Below are 27,496 nucleotides of genomic sequence, written 5' to 3'. Positions count from 1 at the left end.
GGGTACACCCGAGTTGGAAGGAGGCTGTTGATGGAGGCAACCACCTGCTCCTCTTCTGCCTGCCCGAAGCTTGAATGGGGTCTCCTCCCCACTCCTGAACTCCACCCGTCATCTGAAAAGAGAGACTGGATGGCAAACGACCCTTATGCGCTCATAAATTCAGGGCTTCAGTTGGCGCAAGGGTGTGTGGGCTGATCCTGACCTCGGATGTCCGAATGGACGGTGGGAAGGGCATCTGAAGAATTTTACGGCCACTCACCACCACCCCCCACCAAAGCCTACAAACCTCCTGCCTGTTGTGCCACAATTAGTGCCTTCATGCTTTACTTAGTTTCTGATGGCCGGGATTCTCAGTTGCAAGTCCGCCCGCTACCGCTGCAAGCGGGGACGGAGAATTTGGCACTCAGCCAAATCTTCCATTCATTGCAGCGGGAATGGGGAATCCCGTTGGCGAGAATGGACGGAGAATCCAGCCCAATATCTTATGTTTATATAGTGCCTGTATTGTAGTAAAAGACCCTGAGCACCGACATTCGGTGACGGTGGTGTGCTGAGCAGTCGCACATCAGGTGGCTCTCCTCCAAAACACAACCAAATAGGCACTTTTAGTCGAAGTTAGCTCGAAAATTTGGACTTATCTCACCCACAATTAAGAAAGGGAGCTCGTGAGGTCCCAGAAACGCAGGAGCGGAGGAAGAGACCACGAGCAGCGGGTGGACAAGTCGGCGGACCCACGATGTGAGGGGCCCCGACCACCCCAGAGAGAGATAGACCAACAACCCGAACAACGCCACCCCCCCCCCCCCCCCCCCCCCACCACTCCCCCTTCCTGGAGATAGATGAAAGGCGTTCCTGGTGAAGGAACTGATGGTGATGAGGGAGGTGATAAAGGTGGAGAGCCAGGTGGCGGTCAAGGAGGCAGTGACGGAGGCATTGGTCGCCATGCAGACAGCGATCGATGGAATGGGGAAGAAGTTGGAGGCTCAGGGGAAGACAATCCTAGAGCTGGAAAAGGCGTCAACGGGTCAGAGCAACAGGATTGTCCCATAGGAGGTCGAAATCAAAAGTTTGGTGGCGACCCAGGGGAACCAGAAGAGGAAAGTCGAGGCCCAGGAGAATAGGCCAGAGGGGATCAAGGGCAGGGACTCGACAATCTATGTGGCCCAGATACTGGGCAGCCTAGTCGGGATGGACAGCTTCCCCAAACCGCCAGTGAATGACAGAGCAGACAGAACACTCCGACCGAAGACCAAAGCAGGAGAACAGCCAAGGGCAATAATTGCTAAACTACATCGGTATCCGGATCATGAGAGGATCCTGCTGTGGGCAAAGAAGATAAAGGTGAGCAGCTGGGAAGGACACAGAATTCAGGTCTATCAGGACATTGGGCAGAGCTGGCAAAGCGCAGGGCCGAGTTCAATCAGGCAAAATCAGCCCCGTACAAAAACGGTGAAATTTGGAATGCTGTCCCCAGCCAGGCTCTGGGTCACGTTCCAAAACTAGGAACACCCGGTAGAAGTAGATGAGTTTGGATGGACGAACGGCCTGGACAAGGGGCCGGTAAGGCAGCGCTGAGGACGAAGCAGAGGAGGAAAGAGGGAAAAAAGAACTATGATGGATGCATACTATGTTTGTGTGGCCTCGCTTTGATCAGAAATGTCAGACCACAGGGAAGTGTGAGGGCAGCAGGAGAAGGTGAAGAGGAGACAGAGGTAACAGCTATCTAGTGGGCACAGGGGGTTGGGGGAGTGGGTAGCAGGGGGGATGGGGGGGGAATGGGGAACACAAGGGGAATACAAGCATAAGAAAGGGATGGTACTCAGATTGGCTTCAGCAGGTAAGGTGCAGGTTGCAGGAACAAGATGGTGCCGCAAGCCACTACTTTGGAGGATCTTTGAACAAAGGGAAACCCTGGAGTGCAGGGGCACGTCCACCAGGAATGTCTGGTTGATCCCACAGGAAGGGGGGGGGGACAAAATCCCCCATCAGGATTATCACCTGACATGTCAGGAGACTTAACGGCACAGTGAAAAAATCCAGAGTCTTTGCCCATATGAGAAGTTTGAAAGCCGACATAGTCTTCCTCCAAGAGTTGCACCTGAGGAAAGAAGGACCGACTGCGGGTCAGGAAGGGCTGGATGGGACATACATACCATTCATGTTCCGGGACGAGGGCTAGCTATCCTGATTAACAAGAGGACGGTGACAGACCCATGCAGACGGTACGTCAGGGTCAGCGGTGTCTAAGAAGGGGGGCCTGGTAAACTGGGATGACACGGATTTTATAAAGCAGACCATAGCGGAGGTCCCCGACATCGAAACACACCGACTGATCATGGGGGGGGGGACTTTAACTGTGTACAGGACCCATTGACAGACCAATCAAACCCCAGAACGGGGAAACAGAGAGGTATGATTAGGGAAGTCGGAACATTGATGGAGCAGATGGGGGCAGTGGACCCATAGTGGTTCCTACACCGTGGTGAGAAGGAATTCTCATTCTTTTCACCGGTACACAAGGTATACACACATGGCTACTTCTTTGCAGTGGGGAAAATCGGTGCTTACAGACATAGTAAGAGCAGACTACTTTACGATAGGCATCACCGACTACGTTCCACATTACATGGATGGAGGTTGGACACGGCCTTCTTGGCCGACAAGGTCTTCTGCCAGAAAACATCATTGGCCACAGGCAAATACATCACTAACAACCAGAATGGGTTAGTCTCACCTTCCATGTTCTGGGAGGCACTGAAGGTGGTGATTAGGAGAAAGATTATAACCTACAAGGCACACAGAGACAGGGAAGAGAGGGCAGCCAGGCAGCAACTGGTCAACTCCGTCCTGGAGGTCGACAGAAGATACTCCGAGGCCTCAACTGGAAAGCTTCTGGCAGAGAGGAAAAAGCTACAAATGGACTTTGACCTGCTATCCACCAAGAAGGCAGTCCGCCAAATCCGCTAGACACGGGGGACCTTTTATGAGCACGAAGAGAAGACTAGCCGCCTGTTGGCTCACCAGCTGAGAAAGCAGGCAGCCATGAGGGAGATGGTGCCGGTTAAGGACAGCAGAGGCAGGCTGGTAGCATTTGAGACCTTCTTCCGGGGACTGTACACCTCTGAGCCCCCAGATGGTGACTTGGGGATGAAATAATTCCTTGATGGACTGGACATGCCAGTCGCAGGGTGCGATACACAGAGGGAACTGAAAGCACCAATAGGACTGGGAGAGGCCATGGAGAATATCAACTCCATACAGGTGGGGAAGGATCCGGTACCCGACGGGTGCCCAGCGGACATCTACAAAATATTTGCACCAACTCTGGTCCCGCACCTATGAGAGATGTTCGCAGACTTGCTAACAAGAGGTATTCTGCATCCAACACTAACACAGGCCACCATATTGCTGATACCCAAGAAAGAAAAAGAGCTGACAAGGCAGCACGATGGCACAGTGGTTAGCACTGCTGCCTCACGGTGACGGGTCCCAGGTTCGATCCCGGCTCTGGGTCACTGTCCGTGTGGAGTTTGCACATTCTCTCTGCATGGGTTTCGCACCCACAACCCAAAAATATGCAGAGTAGGTGGATTGGCCACGCTAAATTGCTCCTTAATTGGAAAAAATAATTGGGTACTCTAAATTTATTTTTTAAAAATGAAAAAGACCGGACAGAAAGCGGATATTATAGACACATTTCGCTGCTTAACGAAGATGTGAAAATTCTTGCGAAAGCCCTGGCCGAGAGGCTGGAGAACTGTGTACCAGAAGTGGTCCCAGAGGACCAGACTAGCTTTGTCAAGTGTCGACAGCGAACTGCGAATATCAGACGGCTGCTGAGTGTGCTAATGACCCCATCCGGGGACAGAACACCAGAGGTGATCGTCTCTCTGGACACAAAAAAGGCCTTTGACAGAGTGGAATGGAAGTACCTCATAGTGGTACTGAAGCAGTTTGGGCTAGGAACAGGGTTCGCCTCGTGGGTGAAACTCCTGTACAATGCCTCCAAAGTGAGTGTACAGACCAACACCACCAGCTCTGAATACCTGCAGTTGAACACTCCTGTTCGCCCTGACAATTGAACCCCTGCCGATCGCCCTGTGAAACGCGAGAGGTTAGAAGGGTATCCAAAGAGGAGGCAGAGAGCAGAGTCTACTCAATGTGGATAAACTGCTCCTCCACATCGCGGACACGCAGAACGGCTTGAAGGAAATCATGAAGCTCCTGGAAGAGTTCAGTACAAACTCAACCTGGGCAAGAGCGTGGTATTCCCAGTGAACCCAAATGGGGGAGGGACGGAGCTGAAGGGTCTACCATTCAAACTAGCTGAAAACAAATTCCGCTACCTGTGGATCCAGAAAGCCCACGACTGAACACGGATCCACAAATGGAATCTGACCAGTCTGGCGGAGAAAGTCAAAGAGGACCTACAGTGGTGGGATGCACTCCCAGTCTCCCTGGCAGGGAGGGTGCAGACGATCAAAATGAATGTACTGCCAAGGCTCCTCTTCCTGTTTAGATCTATAACGATCTTCATACTCGAGGCCTTTTTCCAAGTAGATAAAATGATCATGGCGTTGGGAGGGGATCCAAGAATCCCCAAGACTACACTACAGAGCAGAAGAAACATAGGCAGCCTGGCCCTTCCAAACCTGCAATACCACCATTGGGCAGCCACAGCCGAGAGAGTGAGGGGATGGATAAGTAATGGGTGAAAATGAAGGAGTCCTCTTGTATGGGAACGGCCCTCCAAGCCCATAACAGCGCTCACATCAACCCTGGCAAAGTACACGTCCAGCCCAGTAGTGGTAGCTACGTTAAAAACCTGAAACCAGATGAGACAGCGCTTCGGTTTAAGCAAGGTGTCCTCCATGGCCCCCATCTGCGGTAACCACAATTTCCGCCAGCCATGCTTGACACCACTTTTAAGAAGTGGAGACAGGAGGGGGGTTGCTAGCGATCAGGGACTTTTACATGGGGGGACAGACTCGTAGCCCTGGACGAGCTGACGGTCAGACTGGAGCTACCAAGCGGACAGCAGCTCTCACATTTTCAAATCAAACACTCTCTCTGCAAGGAGATGATGAGGTACCCGCAGGCCCTGAGAGACATGGTGCTGGAGGAATTGCTGGATGTGGACAGTATGGAGAAAGCGAACTGTGGGGACATTTACAGACATCTTTTAGAAAGGGTGAGAACACCATTAGATGGAGCAAGACAGAAATGGGAAGACTAACTGGGGACAGAACAAGGGTGGGACTCTGGAGCGAAGCACTAAGTAGGGCCAACCCCACCTCCTCCTGCGCAAGGCTTCATGGAATTTAAAGTGGTGTATAGAGCACACCTAACCAGGACTACACATGGGGAAGAGGGCTGATGCTTCTGCTTCCTTAATCGCACGCTGGAGAATCCTGCTCAGCTGGTGATCAGCAGCACCACTCGCGGCTACAGACTGGCTGGCAGACCTGTTAGAATTTCTCCACCTGGAGAATATCAAATACACTATCCGAGGGTCGGACAAGGGTTTCCACAAAGCGTGCGGGCTATTCATCGGCCTGTTCCAAGACTTGTTCAAGGCCAATAGTGGATAAGAAGGGAATGGGGGGGGGGGGGGGGGGGGAATAAGGGGAGACAGGACCATACAGAGCAAATAGGAGCAAAGGGAGGCCAGCAAGGAAGGAACCCAGGGAAATATCAGGAGGGGACACGGGAAAAGACCAAGCAGGGGACCAGAGGGCTCCCCCCCTCCCCCCCTCCCCCCCACACACAACAAAGTCATAAAGACAACAAGCAACAAATACAAAAGAAAAGAGAGCTTACAGCATCCACGACGGAAGAAAGGGCCCAAGGTGGTGCCCGAACATCAAAAAAGGGAGGACGGGGGGAAGGGGCAGCAAGGGAGGGGGGGGGGGGGTGGGGGGGAGAAGGCTAGCGAAAGGGGAACATGTAAATTGTACATAAGAACCATCTTCCTCACTGTATATTGTACAGATGTAAAATTCAATAAAAATATTTATTACATTTTTTTAAAAAAAATTTGATCCCAGGAAATGCATGCCCCTAATTCTGGGAGCATCTGGAATACATGAATAATTCACCATGTCCCAACAGTTACATCCCTCAACTTGAGGGACACAGCATTTGTTACCGAAAACCCAGCATCCGTACAAATGATGAAAGCTTACATTTTTATAACACCTTTTCATAGCACTTAGAAATCCCCGAATGTACTTAGATCCAATTACTTCCATGTGTTTTATATAATATTTACATCACTAAAACAATTAATTTGCTTAGTTCTATTTCTGGGAGCTATTTTAAGAAAGCTACTACATTTCTAAAGTATTTCATTGATTGTCCTGAGGTTGTACGAATGCAAGTTTTTCTTTCTTTATATTTTATTGTGATTGTGCACTTACACAAGGCCAGGAGATGTACCCTCTTGTGAACAAGCTTCCTGCTGCAGAGGACCTGTGTACAGCCGGCCTTGGCCTCCCCATGACTCCAGCCCAGCTGCCAAGGCACCTGAAGGTACTGTCATACCCCTGCTGGTTTCAAAGAATCAAATGATCTAGAATAACCTTTGAGATTTTCTTTGACTGCGAGTCAAATGTTTCGTGCTGTGCAGTCACAGCTGGTCCAAATAAACCTATAGGGAGAGTCACGTTGCTAGAAATCATGGATAATAATGCACTTCCAAAGAAAATTGTGGCTGTCTGATTTGCCTCAGTCTCCTGACTGATTGTAAAGGCAGAGACCTATATGCCTCTCCTGTTCCTGTTGGTAAAGGGCATCCAGGAGAACAGAATTCATATAAAATTCCCCAAACATAAATTGGGCCAATGAGCAATAGGAATCATATAATCTGAGAATTTACAGTGTAGAAGGAGGCCATTCGGCCCATTGAGTCTGCACCGGCCCTTTGAAAGAGCACTCTACTTAAGCCCACGCCTCCACCCTATACCCATAATCAAGTAACCCCACCTAACCTTTTTGGACACTAAGGGCAATTTAGAATGGCCAATCCACCTAACCTGCACATCTTTGGACTGTGGGAGGAAACCAGAGGTCCGAGAGAAAACCCACGCACACACGGGGAGAACGTGCAGACTCTGCACAGACAGTGACCCAGGCCGGGAATCGAACCTGAGACCCTGGCGCTGTGAAGCAACTGTGCTAACCACTGTGCTACCGTGCTGCCCATAGGCAGATATGGAGAACCGGCGGAGTGGGGGCACAGGCGGAGTGGGGGCACAGGCGGAGTGGGGGCACAGGCGGAGTGGGGGCACAGGCGGAGTGGGGCACATTGGGAGTGCAGCCAGAGTGGGAGCATAGACAGAATGAGAACACAGAGAGAATGGAAAATAGGGTGTTTGGAAAAATAGGAACAGGAAGAGAACAGGCAGTGGGAAAGCACAGGCAGAGGGAGAAGAACCAGAAGACTAGGTGAACAAGCAGAGAGTTCGCCCTGGCAGGTGGGGAACTAAGGTAGAGAGGGAGCACAGGCAGAGAAGGAGCACAGACAGCAGCAGAATATACGCAGGACGGGGGTACAGGCAGGAGGGAGCACAGGCAGAGGATAAGTACAGACAGAGAGGGAGCACGGGCAGAGAGGGAGTACGGGCAGAGAGGGAGCACAGGCCCAGGAGGAGCAAAGGCAGAGAGAGAAAGTACAGGCAGAATGGCAGCACAGGCGGAGGGGCAGCGCAAGCAGAGGGGGAGCATAAGCAGAGGAGTAGCACAGGGTCCAAAGGCTTTTTGCGATGGACATTGTCACCAGGAAGATTACGCAATCAGAAAACCAGTTTCACAGATGTCTGAAAGGTGAAGACATTACAGCAAGTATTTGTGGAGAATGGAAGTGTCAAGTTAGGCGGAGGGTACACACCCTATCTATTCAAGCTGACAATGGTCTATTCCAGTCATTAAATGATCTCATACTTATTTATCAAGGCTTTTAGAATATGAAAGTCAGCTCCAGAACTTGCTGAACACCATCCATTGAGTAAGCGACACTGACATTTTGTACGGATTTTATAAATCTGAACGTTATCCTTTCAAATATGGGGCCTGGTTCAAGTTCAAGTTCAACTAAGTGCACATTTTGGTGAGTGGTGCAGTGAGTTGACAACACCCTTTCACTCCAGGAATCTAGATTATATTCTAAACTGAGAATCCTGTGTGTTCAGACAAGCTCAACTCTGTTCCCTACAGGCCGTGAGGCCAAAGCACAGAAATGGAAAGAGGTTTGTGATGAATGGGAAATGTCACTCGAAGCCTGCAGTGATACATAACATAGGGGCTGGGAAATATCACAAAAAGTCCTGCGGTTGACACCAAAGTATATTGTTCAGACAATGTAGAAAGTGAGTTACGTTTCAGCTAGTTTGTCAATGGATGGAGTGGGGAGACCTCAGTCTGTATAACCAGGGATGCTGCGACTGGTGATCTTGTTCCATTCCATATGTGACTGTACTTCTGTTGAGGAATTTTCCAGAACTAGCACTCAGGCTTAAGACACTCAAGGCATGTGCACAGATGTTAACTCAGATCCAAGGATTCCCTGCTGCTGACCCAAGTGTGAATAGGGACAGTGCCCACTTCCAGCTGTGTAAACGTGCATTTGTCACAAATCCCATACAGCCTATTATTTAACCAAAATATTAGTCTGGTTCTTCCAAGACCACGGTGGGCACTTGTGAGCATATTACTTGCTACAGGGTTACAGTTTTAACAGATTGTCTCCTCCCAGACTGCAGACTCTGCCAGTATAAGCATTCCTGAAATGGCATACCAACCCACACAACCCCCAGCAAGCACGCTCTCACTGCAATCTCAGGGTCAGCTTCACCCAGTGCTCACTCACCAATCATCGCAGAGGCCATCCGCTGCTGAGGGTCGTAAGGGCACTTCCCTTTGCCACACTCGGTCTGCTCGTGATGTAGCACTAGGTGTTCAGCCTGCAGGAAAGGAAGCAGAGAGGGAGGGAAGGGAATAACAATGAATAGAGAGGCAGACACAATGACATAAACCCAGCACCAGAGCAACCCTCCACTATCCAGCCCCTGACCCCACTAAAAAAGAGGAACTTTAAACATCTCATCCAGTGAAGATACCAGATTCATACAGAGCACAATTAATTGTGAAAACAGGTCAAAGTATCATGTCAGGCTAAAAGTTGGTGCGCTTCTTGCATACATGCTTATGATCCTTGAATTAAATACCTCTCTCTGCAATTCTGGCATGGATCCATGTGTATGTCTGTTACAATGGGGCATAGAGTCACTCAGTCCAAGTACACAGCATTCGTCTGAGACTAGCACAAATTTGTATTTGTATCCAGTATTCACAAACCTATTTAGATTAGTGTGTTACAACCCTGTCATAGAGACTCTTTATGAATTAAAAATGCGAATTATTTTTACTTACTGCCAATGGTTTGATTGATCTGTGTTTGATTATGTTAGCTTGTTAACTGGCCTATGTTCCCTGTGCTTGGTTGCTTAATCTTGAAGGTGGAGCTACAGGGTTTAAGTATCATACTTAATTTTCCAAAAATAGACCTGGGTTCTGGGTTAAGAGCATGGGTGTAGAAATCCTGTGATTGCAGAGATATTTTAAAGCACTGTAAATAAATCTGTTGTAGATTTAGATCTAATATCATCTCTATTTCTTTGAAATAAACCAGATACACAACAGACCCCGTATATATAACACTTACATCATCTTTAAAATATACAAGTTCCAGGGCAGCACGGTGGCGCAGTGGTTAACATTGCTGCCTCACAGCGCCAAGGTCCCAGGTTCGATCCCGGCCCTAGGAAACTGTCCGTGTAGAGTTTGCACATTCTCCCCGCGTCTGGTGGGTTTCACACCCACAACCCAAAGATCATAGAATTTACAGTGCAGAAAGAGGCCATTCAGCCCTTCGAGTCTGCACCGGCCCTTACAAAGAGCACTCTACTCAGGCCCATGCATCTACCCTATCCCCGTAACCCAGTAACCCCCCACTTAACCTTTTTGGACACTAAGGGAAATTTAGCATGGCCAATCCACCTAACCCGCACATCTTTGGCCTGTGGGAGGAAATTGGAGCACCCGGAGAAAACCCACGCAGACACGGGGAGAACGTCCAGACTCCGTACAGTGACCCAGCCGGGAATTGAACCTGGGACCCTGAAGCTGTGAAGCAATTGTGCTAACCACTATGCTACCGTGCTGCCCTTAAGATGTGCAGGGTAGGTGGATTGGCCACGTTAAATTGTCCCTTAATTGGAAAAATGAATTGGGTACTCTAAATTTATGACAAAAAAGAAAAGAAATATATCCAAGTTCCGTGTGTTTAAACTGGCTAGATCGCCCAATCACAAATCTCACTCTGAACAGTTTCCTGAACTTAAAGCTCGACTAAGTGCAAGTTTCAGACACTGCGCCAATCAGAGCTAATGAGGCATTTTGCATATTGCTGTTGCACACAGGTATCTGGCTAGGAAGATGGGTCACAGCAAGTAGGGGAATATCCAAATTGGTGGCTGAGTCAAAGCATCATTGTTTCCCCAAGTTAATTTTCACACCAAGGAGGCAAACACTAAAACTGAAGTATGATGGCGGCCATGTTGAGCACCTTCCTCTCCTGCTGTTCTGAATAGCAATAAAAATTTCTGATTTACAAATAAAGGCTCCTATAAGACCATAAGACAAAGGAGCAGAAATAGGCCACTCGACCCATCGAGTCTACTCCGCCATTCAATCGTGGCTGATATTTTTCTCATCCCCATTCTCCTGCCTTCTCCCCATAATCCCTGATCCCCTTATTAATCAAGAACCTATCTAGCTCTGTCTTAAAGACACTCAGTGAATTGGCCTCCACAGCCTTCTGCGGCAAAGAGTTCCACAGATTCACCACCCTCTGGCTGAAGAAATTCCTCCTCATTTCTGTTTTAATTGTCTACGAATTCAAACATACTTCTTTCACATACTTTGATAATTGCAGTGCACACCAGCATGCAGTGGTAGGACTATTGAGTATGACCTCAGCGTCTTTCAAATTACATTGCAGCCAATCAAGTACTCTTGAAGTGTATGGTTACTGTTAAAAATGAATGAAATACAGCAGCCAATTTGCACACAGGAAGGTCCCACAAAGAGCAAATAGAAGAAATAAATATTGGTCAGGCCACTAGGGAAAACTTCCTTGGTTTGAATAATGTCATGGAATCATTTACGTCCAACTGAAAGGGCAAAAGAGGCTTTAACTTAAAGCATATTCAAAAACAATGAGCTGTATAGAATGGTTCGCCTAGATTTTGTGATCATGCCTCTGGAGTGGGGTTTTAACCCTGAGCAGTGAAAGTCAGAGTCAGGCCTGAAATCCATCAAAAAGGGCGGACGAGAGATTTACACACAGCTCCCACAAAGCGGCAGGTGTGGGTTGCAATTGGAGATGTATGATAAAAGCAATCATTTACCCTGACCAACATGTATCCCACAACCATCTCTAAAACAAATTATCTTTACCAGTTATCACATTTCTTTTGGTCAATTGGCTTCTGCACTATAACAACGCTGACACTCAAAGGGAAAGCCTCTATTCATACAGTTGCTCAGACAACACACTAGCCTGACTTGGAAATATATCGCCATTCCTTCACTGTTGTTGAGTCAAAATCCCGCAATTCCCTCCCCAACAGCACTGTGGGTTCGCGTGCACCACAGAGACTGCAGCGGTTCAAGAAGGCAACTCACCACCACCTTCTCAAGGGCAATTGGGGATGGGCAGTAAATCCTGGCCCAGCCAACAATGCCCACATCCCCTGAACGAATGTATAAAAACAAATTCTGTTCAAAAGCTGCTGTTTTGGGGGCTCCATTTTTAAAGCCTGGTGCACACCAAGAACCCAATGAGAATTTGAAAACTCTCCATCACCTGCGATGAATGTGTAACAACGGCACAAACAGGAACATAGCACAAGTTATTAAAGGTTCACACATGGACTTTGCCAATTTGAATTCCTACCTGTTGATAACTACAGTGGCTGCCTCCAGAAAGCAGATGGTATCAGTGTAAGGGTGCCAATGGGAACACTGCCACTAGAAGACCCCACCTTAGGACCCTTTTCATAATCGCACCCGATGACCCTGCTCCGTCCCAGTTCCAGCAAGCACTTCCACTTTTCACAAGGAGGGACTATTGTCCTGCAGCTTGGACAGTCAAACATGCAAAAACCTCTACACTCCTCCAATGTTGGGCCTCCTGTGTATTACAATGTCCTTCATCCCATCATTGGAGGCTACGTATGCATAGATCCTACGCCCTGGCATGCTCTCCTTAAAACTCTAACTGTTTTAGCTTTTGGGTGGCCTTGAAAGTCACTTGGAACAGCCAGCCAATGAGGTAAGAGGCACTCTCTTATTGCACAGCCAACATATTTAGCAGTCTTATATGCCAGATGGGTAAAGAGTTCATGTGACATGAAAGGGAATTGAACTTCATGTATGTTATTGGCCTTACCTCTGGGGATTGTGAAAGTGTGTTTACTGTGTATAATGACAGTGCAGGCAAGGATGCCGACTGTGTAGTGTAAATGATGCCATCATCCAGGATTGCTCAATATTGGCAAAATGGCAGTTGGCTTGAACTTTGACCCAACAGCAACAACTAGCTGCTAGCGTGATATTGTGCAGTACACCCCAGGAGCTGCCTTTGCTGGTTGACAAGATTTAATGTTTTTTTTGTACATGTTAAATGCTTATTTGAAAAAGAATCTCCCAGGATAATATCCTAAAGGGGCCTTCTCCTCAAATTCACGGGGGATAAAACATATCTCCTCTCGCTCTCCCTTTTTAAAATCTCCCCCCACATGACCTCCGGTCGAAGTCTCCTGAAAGCGATGTCACATTCAGGGATGCAATTCCTCGGTGCCCATCTTTGCACCTCATCCTTACTCCTTGGCCCAGGCAGTGAGTGTCAGCTGGATACTTGAATGAGGAGGAATTTCTTCACTCAAGAGGGTGGCAAATGTTCAGAACTCTCTAGCCCAAAAGGCTGTGGAGACTCGGTCACTGAGTACATTTAAATTGGAAATCAATGGATTTCTAGATATTAAAGATACAAAGAGATATGGGAATAGTGAGAGAATGGTGGCACAGTTGTTAGCACTGCTGCCTCACAGCTTCAGGGTCCCAGGTTCAATTCTGGCCTCGGGTCACTGTCTGTGTGGAGCTTGCACTTTCTCCCCATGACTGCATGGGTTTCCTCCGGGTGCTCCGGTTTCTTCCCACAGGCCAAAGATGTACAGCTTAGGTGGATTGCCATGCTAAATTGCCCCTTAGTGTCCAAAAGGTTAGGTGGGATTTTTGGGTTACAGGGATGGTGTGGAGGAATGGGCTTAGGTAGGGTGCTTTTTCCAAGGGACGGTGCAGACTTGATGGGCCAAATAGCCTCCTTCTGCACTGTAAATTCTATGATTCTATGAATCTAAAATCACGTTAAGGTAGCAGATTGCTCATGATCTAATTGATGGTGGAGCAGGCTCGAAGTGCCTACTCCTGTCCTATTTCCTATGTTTCGTATGTGTAATAACTCTGCCAAGGTCAGGCCACATCTAAACTCTAGCTCATTAAGTGAACAAAAAGAGTCACAGCCGCAGCCACAGCCTATAATCCTTCCCTCCCAGTCTGGGGACCAACGGAAAATGTGGTCTGGGTCTGGGCTGCAGTCTTTAAATTCCCAGCGATCCATTCCTATTTGGAAAGCCTCTGTCCGCTCAATAGGGGAACTCGTATTCCATGAATGATCAATCGAGGAATCCTGTGACTTTCGTGGTCGTCATAACAGGGATATTTGGGTGGTAGATTGGGGAAGACTGTAGTGTAGTGGTCATGTCACTGGGCTAGTAATCTAGAGGCCTAGACTTACACTCTTGAGGACATGGGTTCTAATCTCATCAGGGCAGCTGGTGGAAGTTAAATTCAATTAAATAAATCTGGAATATAAAACTAGCTTCAGTAATGGCCATCATAAAATCATCAATGTTGTAAAAACCCATTTGGTTCACCAATGTCCTTCAGGGAAGGAAATCTGCACCAGCCCCCACATCAATGTGATTGACTCTTAGCTGCTCGCTCAAATGGCCCAGCAAGCCACTTTTAGAAGAGAGATGAAGGGTGGAATTTTCCAACACTGATAGCCATGGGTGCAAATCCCTATTGACGCCAAATCTCGCGAGGGGCCAGTACCAGAATTTGCAGCAGCACAATCTTTCCAGCATCCCCCCCCCGCACCCCGATGATACGATCAGGTTCACAAAAGGAAGTGCGCAAACCTTGTTTGCATGCATTTTAAAGTATTATAATCAAATTAGCAGGCTTAACATCATTTCTGCCACTCTCAATGAATCTTCCCTTACACCTGACATGACATCACCCCAGCGCGAATCACGACAGCTCTTTAAAAACTGGAACCAGGCCACCATGACCTCCAAGAGGGAGGAAGGAGCTGAGCACCAAATTCTCCACTGAGAACTAGGGAGTTCAAGGGTACAGAGGCCATTGTATAGCTCCGGAGGCTCATGAGGGTGGAGGGGCGGGGAAGAGAAAGAGGAGGTAAGTTGTCAGGTGTCAGTGCCTTTACTGGGGCGGGGGGGTAACAATATTATCATGGTTGATGTTGGTGGTCTTGGAGTCTGCTCTCTGTGCTGTGAGAGTCTACTCTCTGTGGCATGGGAGTCCAGAGCAGGGATATCTGGCTGGCGCTGGGGTAGGTGTGGGGCATATGGGGTGGGGATGAGATGTAATAACTGCAATGCAGCCAGGCCATATGGGAAGGGTGGATAAGACCCTAAAAGACAAACCAAATTGGTGCCTACTCGGTGGGGGGGGGGGGGGGGGGGGGGGAGGGCTGCATTGTTCCACCTGAGGATCCATGCCCCCTATTCAAAGGCAGATGTCCACGGCCAGTCGCAATTATCAAACACACCTGCCTCCTGAAAGAACTCCCAGAGATCTCAAGTTTGAGGGAGGGGATACCCAGACTGAAGGCCAGATGCTGGAAGGATCAGTGGCCAGAAGCTGTACCAGCCATGGAGGCAGCAAAAAGGTGATGAGGACATCTCATTTTACATTCCACTCAGATCCCTTTCGTGGAGCTGTCAGACACCATTGCCAATGGAGACTCCGGCCCACAAATGAGACGGTGCAGCACTGGAGGACGCCCACTCCCTATGGCAGTCAAGATCACGGCAGGCCTGAATTTCTTTGCCTCAGGGTCCTTTCAGGTCTCCATCGGGGAGCTCTATGGAATCTCTCAGGCATCTGCCCATAAGTGCATCGGTGAGGTCACAGATGCTGGTGGATACATTACTTCGACCTGGACTAGGCCACACAGGGCAATAAATCAACGGGGTTCGGGCAGATAGCGGGTTTGCAACAGGTGCAGGGGGCAATAGACTAGACACATATCGCTCTCCGTGCCCCGTGGCACCAGGAGTTCCTTCCATAAACAGGAAGGGGTTCCGCTTTCTAAATGTCCAGCTAGTGTGCGACAGCCAGTTGCGGTCATGCATTTGTGTGCCCATTTTCCAGGAAGCGTGCGTGACCGCTTCACACTTGGCTAGTCCCAGATCCCTGGATTTTCCAAGGGACACCCCAGGCGACAGGCATGGATCCTTAGGGACAAGGGTTATCCCCTCATGTCATGGTGGTCGACACCAGTGAGGAGTCCACAGACCACAGCAGAGATATAATGAGGCACACAATGCAACTCACTCAGTCATCGAGCGGTGCAACAGCCTGTTGAAGATGCGTTTCTGCTGCCTTGACAGGTCCGATGGAGCCCTGCAGTGTAGCTCCCAGAGGGTCTCCCATGGTGGTTTGCTGTGCCCTCCACAACCTGGCCCTGTAATGGGGTGAAAAGTTTCCAGATGCTGACTTGGAGGAATGGCATGTGTCCTTGGACAAGAAGGACATGCAGGATGACGTCGAGCTAGAGCTCAAGGAGGATGGAGGCCAGGTGGCGGTGAGGGTGCACATGGGTAAGAGGGCTACAGATGCTCTCATCGCTTCCTGGTTCATGGAAGATGATTAGTTCAGCGGACAACAGGGCGCTCCCCCAGAACTGTGTCTCTCCTCTGTAACCAGGGGATAGAAGTGGCTGAATACTCATCAATCCAGGAGCTGGGAAATGGGGAGTCTAAGAGTGCCTGCTGCCCAGTGAATGCTGGATGGCGATAATGACTCGCAGTGAGGAATGGACTGTGATGCTCCTCGGTGGCCGTTTATGTCTGACTCCTGTCTGTCTGATGCGAGCATGCTGACTCCCCGGCTCATGTCTGACTGAGGTCGACTGCTACATTCTTCTGTCTAAAGGGGGATTTGGAGCTAGACTTTACAGATCCTGCATCATGAGATTAATCCCACTGCGAATGAAACAGTCACACTGAGATGACTTCATCATTTGGAGGGAGTGGAGGCCCAGTGATGACTGATCAGCATGTCTTATTCCCACCCTGCAAAGTGCATCTTCAAACCAAGCCATCATATTTTTAAGTTAGCACCGGGTGAGGTACGGGTTTTGGTCCCAATCAAAGTAAGGCGATTTTGCAGAATTTAAGGATGGATTAAAAAACATGATTCTTTATTTTAAACTTGAACCCAATTCCCTGCAAAAAAATCGAATAGTCTCTTTAAATCAGATCACAACCAAATTTTAGGGAGCAGTACAGCTCCAGAATCCATTACCTGGAGGAGCAGCAGTGTTTTCCGTCACACTCTCACATGTATGCTGGCATTACAGGCATAGACACAATACACACACATGCACACATATGTGATGGAGTCATGCATCACGTCATGGTTTTTTACAGGAGTTGCTGGACAAATCCCCAGGTTAGCAACCTCTTTCCTGTCTGCTTGAGATTCAAATCAGGGAACCAAACACAGTGAATTCAAGTTCCAGGAGTTGAACCTTTCTTCTGTTCAATGCTATTAGCAAAGGCCATTATAAAGTGGTTTATGTTGTTGTAATTCAAGTAAATAGGCAAATGTTTGAGAGCAGATTAATGGGGACATTTTGTTATTAGTTTGCGAGAGTCACAAAGGTATTTTGTAAATGTAAGCAGATGAACTCAATTCTCCGTCTTTAGAGAGTGTCTAAATTGCACAAGTCTAGACAGCAGTTCGCTTTCAGAAAAATGCAGCAGCAGAAGTTAGCGGTAAACTACCAGGAGAGATTGCTGGAGTTTGTTGCCATTAATCTGCATTTGTTCCTCTGCAAGATGTAGAGAGATAAACTGATCACCGTCAGGTTGAGTTTGTTGCTTGCTCATTATGAAAATCAGCTTTAGTGTGGTGGTTAGTTGTATACTGCTCCAGACTGTGGTCGGGCAGGTTGACTGCGCCCACTGTCCTAACCCCAGTGAGAAAAAGAGACCTCACAAAACTTACTTTCCAAATAAAACTTGGCAGTCTTCATCTACAATTATAGGTTGTGTACTATGCCATGATTCCTTTTGGGAACCTAAAATGGTAATTAGGCATTTTAAAGTATATGTTTTTACACTTTGTGGATATATCTTGTGTTTGTAAACCAAAAACAAGGACAACAAACATTGGACAAGTGTTCTGGTGTACTGCATATTGCTTCGTGAACACTTAATGTAGTCAGTGTGACTACAAAACATTGGCAGAAAACAGCAACATAATAGGTGTTAGTTCGTGAAGGTCCTTTTGGAATGTCCTTCGTCCATCACTCCAATCAGTGAATGATGAAAGAGCGACACGACATTGGAAGGAGTGTCCACAAGGCGCAGAGCATGAATAGTTGAGTAGATCTACTTTGCCTGGCAATGGTTCTGTCCGCCCCTCAGACATACCTGCAGGTTACGCAGGGTCATGAGGAGGGGGGTCTGCTGGGTTCTCAATGATGTAAAACAAATCCAAGTGGCAAGTGACTTTTATATAAACCATCAAAAGCAGTTGAGTAGATGCCACCTTGGAGCTCCCTCCCACATTCACATAAAATAGCCGAACTCCTCAGTTGAATTTCAGTCTCCAACTCACTTACTCAGTACCCATTGTTATTATGTATAAATCACTCAACCCCCTCAATTAAATTGCAGTATGTGCATCATTCCTGGAAATCAATATACAGAGTGTAGACATGACAGCTATTTCCTAAACAGTTTAAATCCTTCGTACACAATCTTCCTTTGATGTTTGGATTTGATTTGTGTATTTGCTCTAGTGCATGGCTTTTCACATAAATCCAGCTGAATTCAATGACCATTCCTGTGAGGAGGGTTAAGGGAGACGCAGCTGTGCTCAAAGTTTAAAATGATCCTACAGTGTTAACTCAAAAATGTCATCCTATGGTCTATTAATCGTTGGCTATGTTGGTCACTAACTTCCTACTTCTCTTGTTGCACCTGCTTGAGGGAATGGGAAAGAGGACAATGTTGCTCTACCATGGGTTCTCCAAATTTTCCATTAAAACCCTAGAAGCATTTTACTTTATGATCCCAAGGTGTTCCAGAAATTGTTACAGCCTAATGGAGGGCAGGCTGGCTGAAATTTGATCATGTTCCCTGGACAATCCTGGATAATGGAAAAACTGTGTCATCTCCAACTTACACCAAAACCCTGTGCCCCCCCCCCCCCCCACCCCCCCCCCCCCCCCCCCCCCCCCCCCCCCCCCCCCCCCCCCCACCCCACACACACACACACACACGCACACTCCGGTCCTTCCCAGTGTGGTCCCTGCCTGGATTTCACAAGTCAGCATAACCAAGAAAATGCGGTGCAAGGGTTTGAGTGCAAGTAAAGTATTCTCATTTCAAAAATGTATATACTTTCAGGATTTCTTGGGATTGTCTCATCTGAAATACAATCTGAGCCTTTTCCCTACTTTCCTCTGAAAAATGCATTCCGCTTCCTTCTCCCCATTTAAAATCTTCCCGCACACGACCCCTGGCTGAAGTTTCCTGAAAGCAATGGCTCACATTTGGGATGCATGTTTTCGGTGTCAATCTTGTGTCTCATCCTCACATCTGGGTCTATTTAGAAAGTGATGTGTAGATGCCGGCGTTGGACTGGGGTGAGCACAGTAAGATGTCTTACACCAGGTTAAAGTCCAACAGGTTTGTTTCAAACACTAACTTTCGGAGCACTGCTCCTTACTCAGGTAAGTCCTTTCGGCCCCGGCTGATGTGGCGCCAAAGGCCGTTCACGCCAGCCGGCGGAGCGCCAACCACTCCGGCGCGGGCCTAGCCCCTCAATGTGAGGGCTTGGCCCCTAAAGGTGCGGAGACTTCCACACCTTTGGGGCGGCCCGACGCCAGAGTGGTTCACGCCACTCAAACGCGCCGGGACCCCCTGCCCCGCCTGGGTAGGGGAGAATCCCAGCCCTGTTTAAAGTCCAACATGTTTGTTTCAAACACTAGCTTTTGAAGCACCTGTGGAAGGAGCAGTGCTACGAAAGTTAGCGTTTGAAACAAACCTGTTGGACTTTAACCTGGTGTTGTAAGACTTCTTACTATTTAGAAAGTGTCAGCTGGATATTGGATGGGGAGGAGTTTCTTCACTCAAGAGGGTGGTCAATCTTTTGAATTCTCTAGTTCTAAAGTGCTTTAATCTAAAAGTTGCAGTGCTTGACTGAGATCCAGAAGATTCCGTGCGGGATAGGGTGGTGCTGGGTCCCGTATCCTCACACTCTTGAGGGCTTAATTCATTGCCCAGTTTGGACCACCTTACCAGCTCAAATGTGGCTACAAGTTTGAATTTTTGGAAGAGGATCATCCAAGTTTTCACCCGTCGCTTTCTGAAAGCAATGACTTCAGATAGATCACATCTCCATGGTGGAGTGTGGCCTGCAGCCCTCTGGTCCCACTCCCCTCGCACACGCCCCTCGACCCCTCACCAAGTGGACCCTTGCCAGCTGTACACATGGATAGAATGAGTTGGTAGGTTATTTTATAACTAGTGACGGAAATGAATAAGCACATTACAGCTAAACCTTTCCTGATTCACCCTGAATGTCTGGACATGGCCTGTGAGTTAGACTTCTCATTTCACCCTGTAACATAGATTTTCATGCCACATGATGCGGAATGTGCGAGCTGATAATGAAGTTGGCAAGGTCAGCAAGGCACCTTAGCAAATAACAGTGTATAACCCTAACCAATTAAATTTGAAGATTGATAAATTGGTGTATAAGGGTCCAATGGCAGGTGTGAGAATAAATGAAATGAATTCGGGGTACTTCGCACTGCACAGAGAACGAGGCAGGGATACCCCATGTCCCCCCTTCTATTTGCACTGGCAATAGAGCCCATGGCCAAAGCGTTGAGGCGTCTGGCTGGATCGGCGAAAACTAGCAGGCTGAGTTGACCTGCTTAAAGCAGCAAAGTGGCCAAGTTTGCCACACTGCAAACATCGTCGAGACTTGGTGGGACACTGCCGCTTTAAGTGGGCGGAGCCACAGTTGCCGCACACCGTTGTGTCAGTGCGCCCGTTGCGCCACGCGCGGTGCGATCCGGCATGGTGCGTGCCTGCGCATTACGTTCTTCGACGCCGCCTCGTTCGGTGAGTCCAAGCGTGGGAGCCCGCGAAAAGCACACAAAATGGTCGCCTTCATCCAGGTTTTGGGCCCTGGAGCGATTTGATAACTTGGACCCGTTCTGCCTCGTGGGGAGCTTGCCGCGCCGGAAGGTCGGAAAGACCTTTTTCGAAATGACCCCACCTGCATGTACCTCAAACCCTCCCCACGAGGGATCCCAAACTTCACACTCAACGCCTCCAAACGCGCGAACAGCCCTTCCAAAAACAAGTCTTTTCGTTTCTTCACCCCTCTTTCCTCCCATTCCAGAAACCTGCAAGGCTGTCGATGCCAGGTCTGACTTCTATCTAGCCCTGTTGGCCTCTCACTCCGCCCCACTCTCCACTGGTCTGTCGCCCGCACAGTTGTTCATGAATCGATCCCTGAGGACGATGGTGCCGTCTATCCATGTGCAGAATCTTGATCATGTTCCTGTGCTTCGCAAGATGCAGACGTCTCGGGCGCAGCAAAAGGCGACACATGACTCACGTGCTGCTGATCTCTCCGCTATCCAGCCGAGCGACAATGTTCGCGTCCATCTCCCGGATGGTGGCTGGTCTACAACTGCTGTTGTTCTCAGGCAGGTGGCCCCCCGCTCCTTCCTGGTTCAGCTACCAGGTGGCTCCATTCGGCGCCGCAATCGGTGTGCCCTTCGCTTTGTTCCACGATCGCCACGGGTTCCTCCGGGTCGCTCCCCTGTTGATCCTGCCATGGACTGTGCAGAGCTTCCGATCACTCTGCCTCCTCCTGACTGTGCTGCAGCCCACCCAGCTCCTGACCTAGCGGCTCACGACCCACCCTTGAGGCGGTCAACCAGAATTCGTCGCCCACCTCAAGAGACTGAATTTATGAACTTTGCAAATTTATGGACTCTCTGAGATGTTTCCCTGCCTTGTTTAATCGTTTTCTCTTGGTTTGTATATAGCACTGTTCTCGTTCAATTTGTTGCATACTACTTATCTGCACCAGGCACCTTCCCTTGTATATAGCTTCATTTTCCTGTGTATAGTTCTGTAAATACGTCTTTACACCACACATGTAGTTAGGAACATTCTTCATGCACTCACTACTTATTGTCATATATACACAGCATTTTTTAAAAGGGGGTGGTGTCATAATATACACCAGTATATCATGGTGCAGACACACACACTGATGGACATACACTAGGACCAATCAACATGCACAAACACCGCAGCCAATCACCAGTTAGAACACACTCACTACAAAAACAGAGGGCATCACTTTTCCTGTTCATTCAGAATGCTGCCTCTCAGAAGCACAAGAGCTTATCAGTTACAGTACAGACTCTCACCACGTGCTGAGTGATTCGACTGGTTAGGACAGGCACAGGTCTCTAGTTAATGTTGCATCGTGTAAACCCACAGTAATAGTATGTTTAGCAATTTATAAGATTTAATAACATAGTGTTGAACTATCTTCAGTGTTGGTGGCCTGTATTGAAGTGTTGGCTATTGTAGACTTGAGAGATGAACAGACACTTCCAACACTGATGAAGGTTCAACTCAATTTTATGAACTACTTCTAACTAACTAACACACGATGACTGTGGGTCTACATGATGCTAACTTAAACTAGAGACCTAAGCCTTGTCCGAACCAGTTGATTCTCTCAGCACGTGTGTGAGTCTGTGCTGGGCTGGATGAGTTCTTGTTACACTCAGAGGCAGCACCCAGAATGAGCGGGAACCATGGTGCCCTCTACCTTTATAGTGTGTGTATTCTAACTGGTGATTGGCTGCGGTATTTGTACATGTTGATTGGTCCCTGTGTGTGTCCATCAGTGTGTGTCTGCACCATGGTATATTGGTATCTATTATGACATCCCCCCTTTTATACAAAATGTTGATATCGGCATGTGATAATAAATAGTGTGGGTGTGTGGAGAATGTACCTAGCTGCGTGTGAGGTGCGAAGACATATGTACAAAGCTATATACAGGGAGCAAGACTATTTACAGAGGAAGGTGCCTGGTGCAGATGACTACCATGAACTGGAACAACCAACAAATCTATTTACAAATCACTGGATAACGAATGCAACAATAAAGGATATAGGAAAAAAAAAACATTTCAGAAAGTCCACATGTGTACAGAGTTCATAAGTTCAGTCTCTGAGGTGGGCGACGATCTCTGGTTGACCGCCTCAAGGGTGGGGTAATGGCTGGCACCTCAGGAGCCGGGAGGGCTGCAGCATAGTCAGGGGCAGGCAGAGCGACCGGAAGCACCACACAGTCCACGGCGGGATCAGCAGAAGAGCTGGTCGGAGGATCCCATGACGACCCTGGAACCAGGCGAAGAGCACGCCTGTTATGGCCCCAAATGGATCCATCCGGTAAGCGGACCAGGAAGGAGCAGGGGGCCACCTGCCTTAGAACGATAGCAGGCGCAGACCAGCCACCATCTGGGAGGTGGATACGAACCTTGTCGCGTGGATGGATGTCGGGAAGGTCAACAGCCCGTGAGTCAGAGGAAGATTTCTGCTGCAGTTGAGACATGTGCATGTGGTGGAGCACGGGGACATAATCGAGGTTGGGAGTGAGAATCGATGGCACCGTCATCCTGAGGGTGCGGTTCATTAGTAGCTGAGCAGGCGACAGGCCGGTGGAGAGCGGGGCAGAGCAATATGCCAGCAGGGCAAGATAGAAATCTGAGCCGGCGTTGGCGGTTTTGCTGAGGAGTCGCTTAATGATGTGGACCCCCTTTCCCGCCTTCCCATTGGATTGGGGGTATAGGGGACTGGACATAACGTGCTCGAAGTTATAGTGCCGGGCGAAGCCGGCCCATTCCTGGCTCGCGAAACAGGGGCCATTGTCTGACATGACTGTCAGCGGAATGCCATGTCAGGCAAATGTCTCCTTACACGCCCTGATCACAGCCGAGGATGTGAGGTCGTGCAGCCTGATGACCTCCGGGTAACTGGAGAAGTAGTCGATGATGATGATGTAGTCCCTGCCCAATGCATGGAATAAGTCGATGCCCACTTTGGTCCAAGGCGACGTGACGAGCTCATGGGGCATCAGTGTCTCCCATGGTTGGGCGGGCTGTAAACGCTGGCAGGTGGAGCAGTTGAGCACCACATTGGCGATGTCATCATTGATGCCTGGCCAGTAGACGGCTTCTATGGCCCTGCGGCGGCATTTCTCGATTCCTAAATGGCCGTCATGGAGTTGCTCCAACACTAGCTGGCGCACACATTGTGGAATGACGATGCAATCCAATTTCAGGAGCACCCCGTCGACAACAGCCAGGTCATCGCAGACGTGTAAAATTGTGGGCATTGGCCCTTGAGCCACCCGTCTGACATTAGACGCATCACCCGCTGCAAAGGTGGATCAGCCGCTGTCTCGTGTGGTGAATTTGCATCAGTCGTGCATGTGAAGCTGGCAAATGGGAGGCTGCAAGCTGAAAATGAAGCCGTCATGATCACACGGAGTTGTGATCGACCTTGAGAGGGCATTGGCAAGGTCCTTGCCAGGGGTATAGATTAGTTGAAAGTCGTACCTGTGCAGCTTGAGTAGGATACGGTGGAGGCGAGGCGTCATGTCATTCAAGTCCTTTTTGATAATATTTACAAGCGGGCGGTGGTCGGTTTCAACCGTGAACTGCGGAAGTCCATAGACGTAGTCGTGGAACTTCACGACTCCAGTGAGAAGGCTGAGACACTCTTTCTCAATTTGCGCATAGCGCTGCTCTGTGGGGGTCATTGCCCGCGACGCATACGCAACGGGGGCCCATGACGAGGCCTCGTCTCGTTGCAGGAGCACGGCACCAATCCCCGACTGACTGGCATCAGTAGAGATTTTGGTCTCTTTGGTCAGGTCGAAAAAGGCCAACACTGGGGACGTGGAAAGCTTGGCCTTCAGCTCCTGCCATTCACGCTCGTGAGCGGGGAGCCATCGGAAATCTGTGGTTTTGCGAATCAGGTCTCTGAGGGCCGTGGTATGTGAGGCGAGATTCGGGATGAACTTCCCGAAGAAATTCACCATACCCAGGAACCGGAGGACCGCTTTCTTGACCTCGGGCGTCTTCATGGACGTGATTGCTGCAATCTTGACCTTGTCTGAACGAACCCCCTGGTGGGAGATGTGATCCCCCAGAAACTTGATACTCGACTGTCCGAAGGAGCATTTGGCCCTATTGAGGCGGAGGCCGTGTTCGTGGATGCGCCTGAAAACACGCTGAAGGCGGGCAATGTGTTCCTGCGGGGTGGTTGACCAGATAATAATGTCGTCGACATATACCCGGACGCCGTTGATCCCCTCCATCATCTGCTCCATGATCCGAAGAAAACATCGGATGCAGAAATGATGCCGAATGGCATCCGGTTGTAGCAGAACCTGCCAAAGGGTGTGTTGAACGTACACAGCTTCCTGCTTGACTCATCTAGTTGGATCTGCCAGAAACCCTTCGAGGCATCCAGTTTTGAGAATAGTTTGGCGTGGGCCATCTCGGACGTGAGCTCCTCCCGTTTCGGAATCGGGTAGTGCTCCCGCATGATATTCTGATTCAGATCTTTAGGATCAATACAGATCCGCAGCTCGCCAGACGGCTTCTTGACTCAGACCATGGAGCTTACCCAGTCTGTGGGTACCATGACCCTAGAAATTACTCCTTGATCCTGGAGGTCCTGGAGCTGTTGCTTGAGGCGGTCCTTGATGGGGGCTGGGACTCTGCGAGGTGCGTGAGCGACAGGCGTGGCGTTGGGCTTGAGTAAGAATTTGTACGTGTACGGGAGCGTGCCCATGCCTTCGAAAACATCATGGTATTGCTGGATGATGGAGTCGAGTTGCGCCCTGAAGCCTATATCAGAGGATGCAGGTACATCGCTTGAAGAGAGAGAGTGTACTCTCTGCACTAAGTGGAGCAGCTTGCATGCCTGTGCACCAAGCAAGGAGGCTTTTGAGGCAGCAACAATCTTGAACGGGAAGATGACTGTGTGAGCACGATGTGTCACCTCAAGGCAGCAGGAGCCGCTGGCGGCGATGGCATTGCCATTGTAGTCCAGCAATTTACACGCAGATGGCAGGACAGCAGGCTGTACGCAGAGCTTGCGGTAATCAGACGACGCAATGAGATTGGCAGAAGCGCCAGTGACCAGGCGGAACCTGACAGGGGACCGGTTGACCATAAGGGTGGCACACCATTCATCATCCTGGCTGACGCTGTGGACGTGGACAGGTTCAGTGCCACGCTTAGGGGACATCCTGTTCGTGGTAATGACGTTGATTTGGAACGGGACCTATGGGTCATTGCAGGCACAGTTGGAAGCAAGGTCTGGAGTAGGTTCATTGATAGCAGGCTGGACAGCCCTGACGTCTCTGTGGGGCTGGGTGGATCTCCTAAAAACAGCAGGCATGGAAGATCAGCACATTGTAGCATAGTGGCCTCGTTTGCCACACTGCAAGCAGCGTCGGTGCATTGCCGCTTTAAGTGGGCGGAGCCGCAGTTGCCGCACGCCGGAGCGTCGGGACGTTCGTTGCGCCACCGCGCATGCGCGGGCCGATCCAGCGAGGCGCACACCTGTGCAAAGCGGTCCGTGACGTCAACACGCTCGCTGCGTGTCAGCGCGGGACTCTGCGAAAAGCACGCGAAATGGCCGCCATCGTTCAGATCCAGAGCCTGAAAAGATTTAATCATTTCAACCCATTCTACCTCGTAAGGGGTTTGCCGCGCTGTTTCAGCGGCCTGGATGCAGGAGTAGCACGTGGCGGCATGTTCATGAAGTACACAGGTCTTAATGGCCGTGGAGAGAGTGAGCTGCTTTACTTTTAGTAGCTGCTGGTGTAGGGGCTCAGATTGGACACCCATTCAGATTGGACACCAAAAACAATCTGGTCAAGGAGCATGGAATCAGAGGTGGACCCATGGTTGCAGGACTGCGCAAGGACGCGGAGATGGGTAATAAAGGACTGGAAAGGCTCGTCCTTACCCTGAATTCGCTGCTGACACATGTATCTCTCGAAGCTCTTGTTGACCTCGACTGCGCAGTGGCTGTCGAACTTTAGAATTACAGTCTTGAACTTCGATTTATCCTCCCCCTCATCGAAGGTGAGCGAGTTGTAAATGTGCAGAGCGTGGTCCCCGGCTGTGAAGAGGAAGAGAGCAATCTTACATGTGTCCGAGGCAGCTTCCAGGTCCCTGGCTTCGAGGTACAGCTGGAAGCGCTGTTTGAACAGTTTCCAGTTGGAGCCCAGGTTCCTGGCAATGCGGAGAGGCGGCGGCGGACGAACGGAGTCCATTCTGTAGGATGGCGCGAGACTGGTGGAAGGCAGATCACTGAAAGGTAGGTCTCAGAAGTGCGAGCATCCCTCAACTTCTGGTACCATGAAGTGTTGGCTAGACTTGAGAGACGAACAGACACTTCCAACACTTGATGAAGGTTCAACTCAATTTATTTAACTACTTCTAACTAACTAACACACGATGACTGTGGGTCTAAATGATGCTAACTCAAACTAGAGACCTAAGCCTTGTCCGAACCAGTTGATTCCCTCAGCACGTGGTGTGAGTCTGTGCTGGACTGGATGAGTTCCTGTTACGCTCAGAGGCAGTACCCAGAATGAGCAGGAACCGTGGTGATTGGCTGCGGTGTTTGTACATGTTGATTGCTCCCTGTGTGTGTCCATCAGTGTGTGTCTGCACCATGATATACTGATGTATTAGGAACAATTTACTATCTGTAGGAAGTGCCCTCACAGTTTCAGTTGTGCCCTTTCTGTACTGAAGAGGCTGAGTGAGCTTGCAGGACCATCAATCCCATCATTAAGTATCAGCCCTAACTTCCTACAGTGAGTTTAATATGTCGATGGTAGCCATGGTGTGGAGATGCCGGCATTGGACTGGGGTGGGCACAGTAAAAAGTCTTGTTAGACCTGGTATTGTAAG

At 49.3% G+C, this 27,496-nt stretch overlaps 1 protein-coding gene across 2 annotated transcripts in view; it reads right to left on the bottom strand.

The window, feature by feature from the left end:
* sema3h (sema domain, immunoglobulin domain (Ig), short basic domain, secreted, (semaphorin) 3H) overlaps window positions 1-27,496 on the bottom strand; it is a 217,571-nt gene that overhangs the window by 72,915 nt on the left and 117,160 nt on the right. For both annotated transcript variants that reach the window (XM_038810740.1, XM_038810741.1), the window contains exon 5: window positions 8,867-8,960. In XM_038810740.1, the coding sequence (XP_038666668.1) occupies window positions 8,867-8,960 (94 nt within the window). The remainder of the gene's footprint in view (window positions 1-8,866; window positions 8,961-27,496) is intronic.

The sequence above is a fragment of the Scyliorhinus canicula genome, chromosome 11, assembly GCF_902713615.1.
Source record: "Scyliorhinus canicula chromosome 11, sScyCan1.1, whole genome shotgun sequence".
NCBI lineage: Eukaryota > Metazoa > Chordata > Chondrichthyes > Carcharhiniformes > Scyliorhinidae > Scyliorhinus > Scyliorhinus canicula.
Note: the sequence above shows the minus strand (reverse complement) of the source record. Positions and strands in the feature narration are given on the sequence as shown.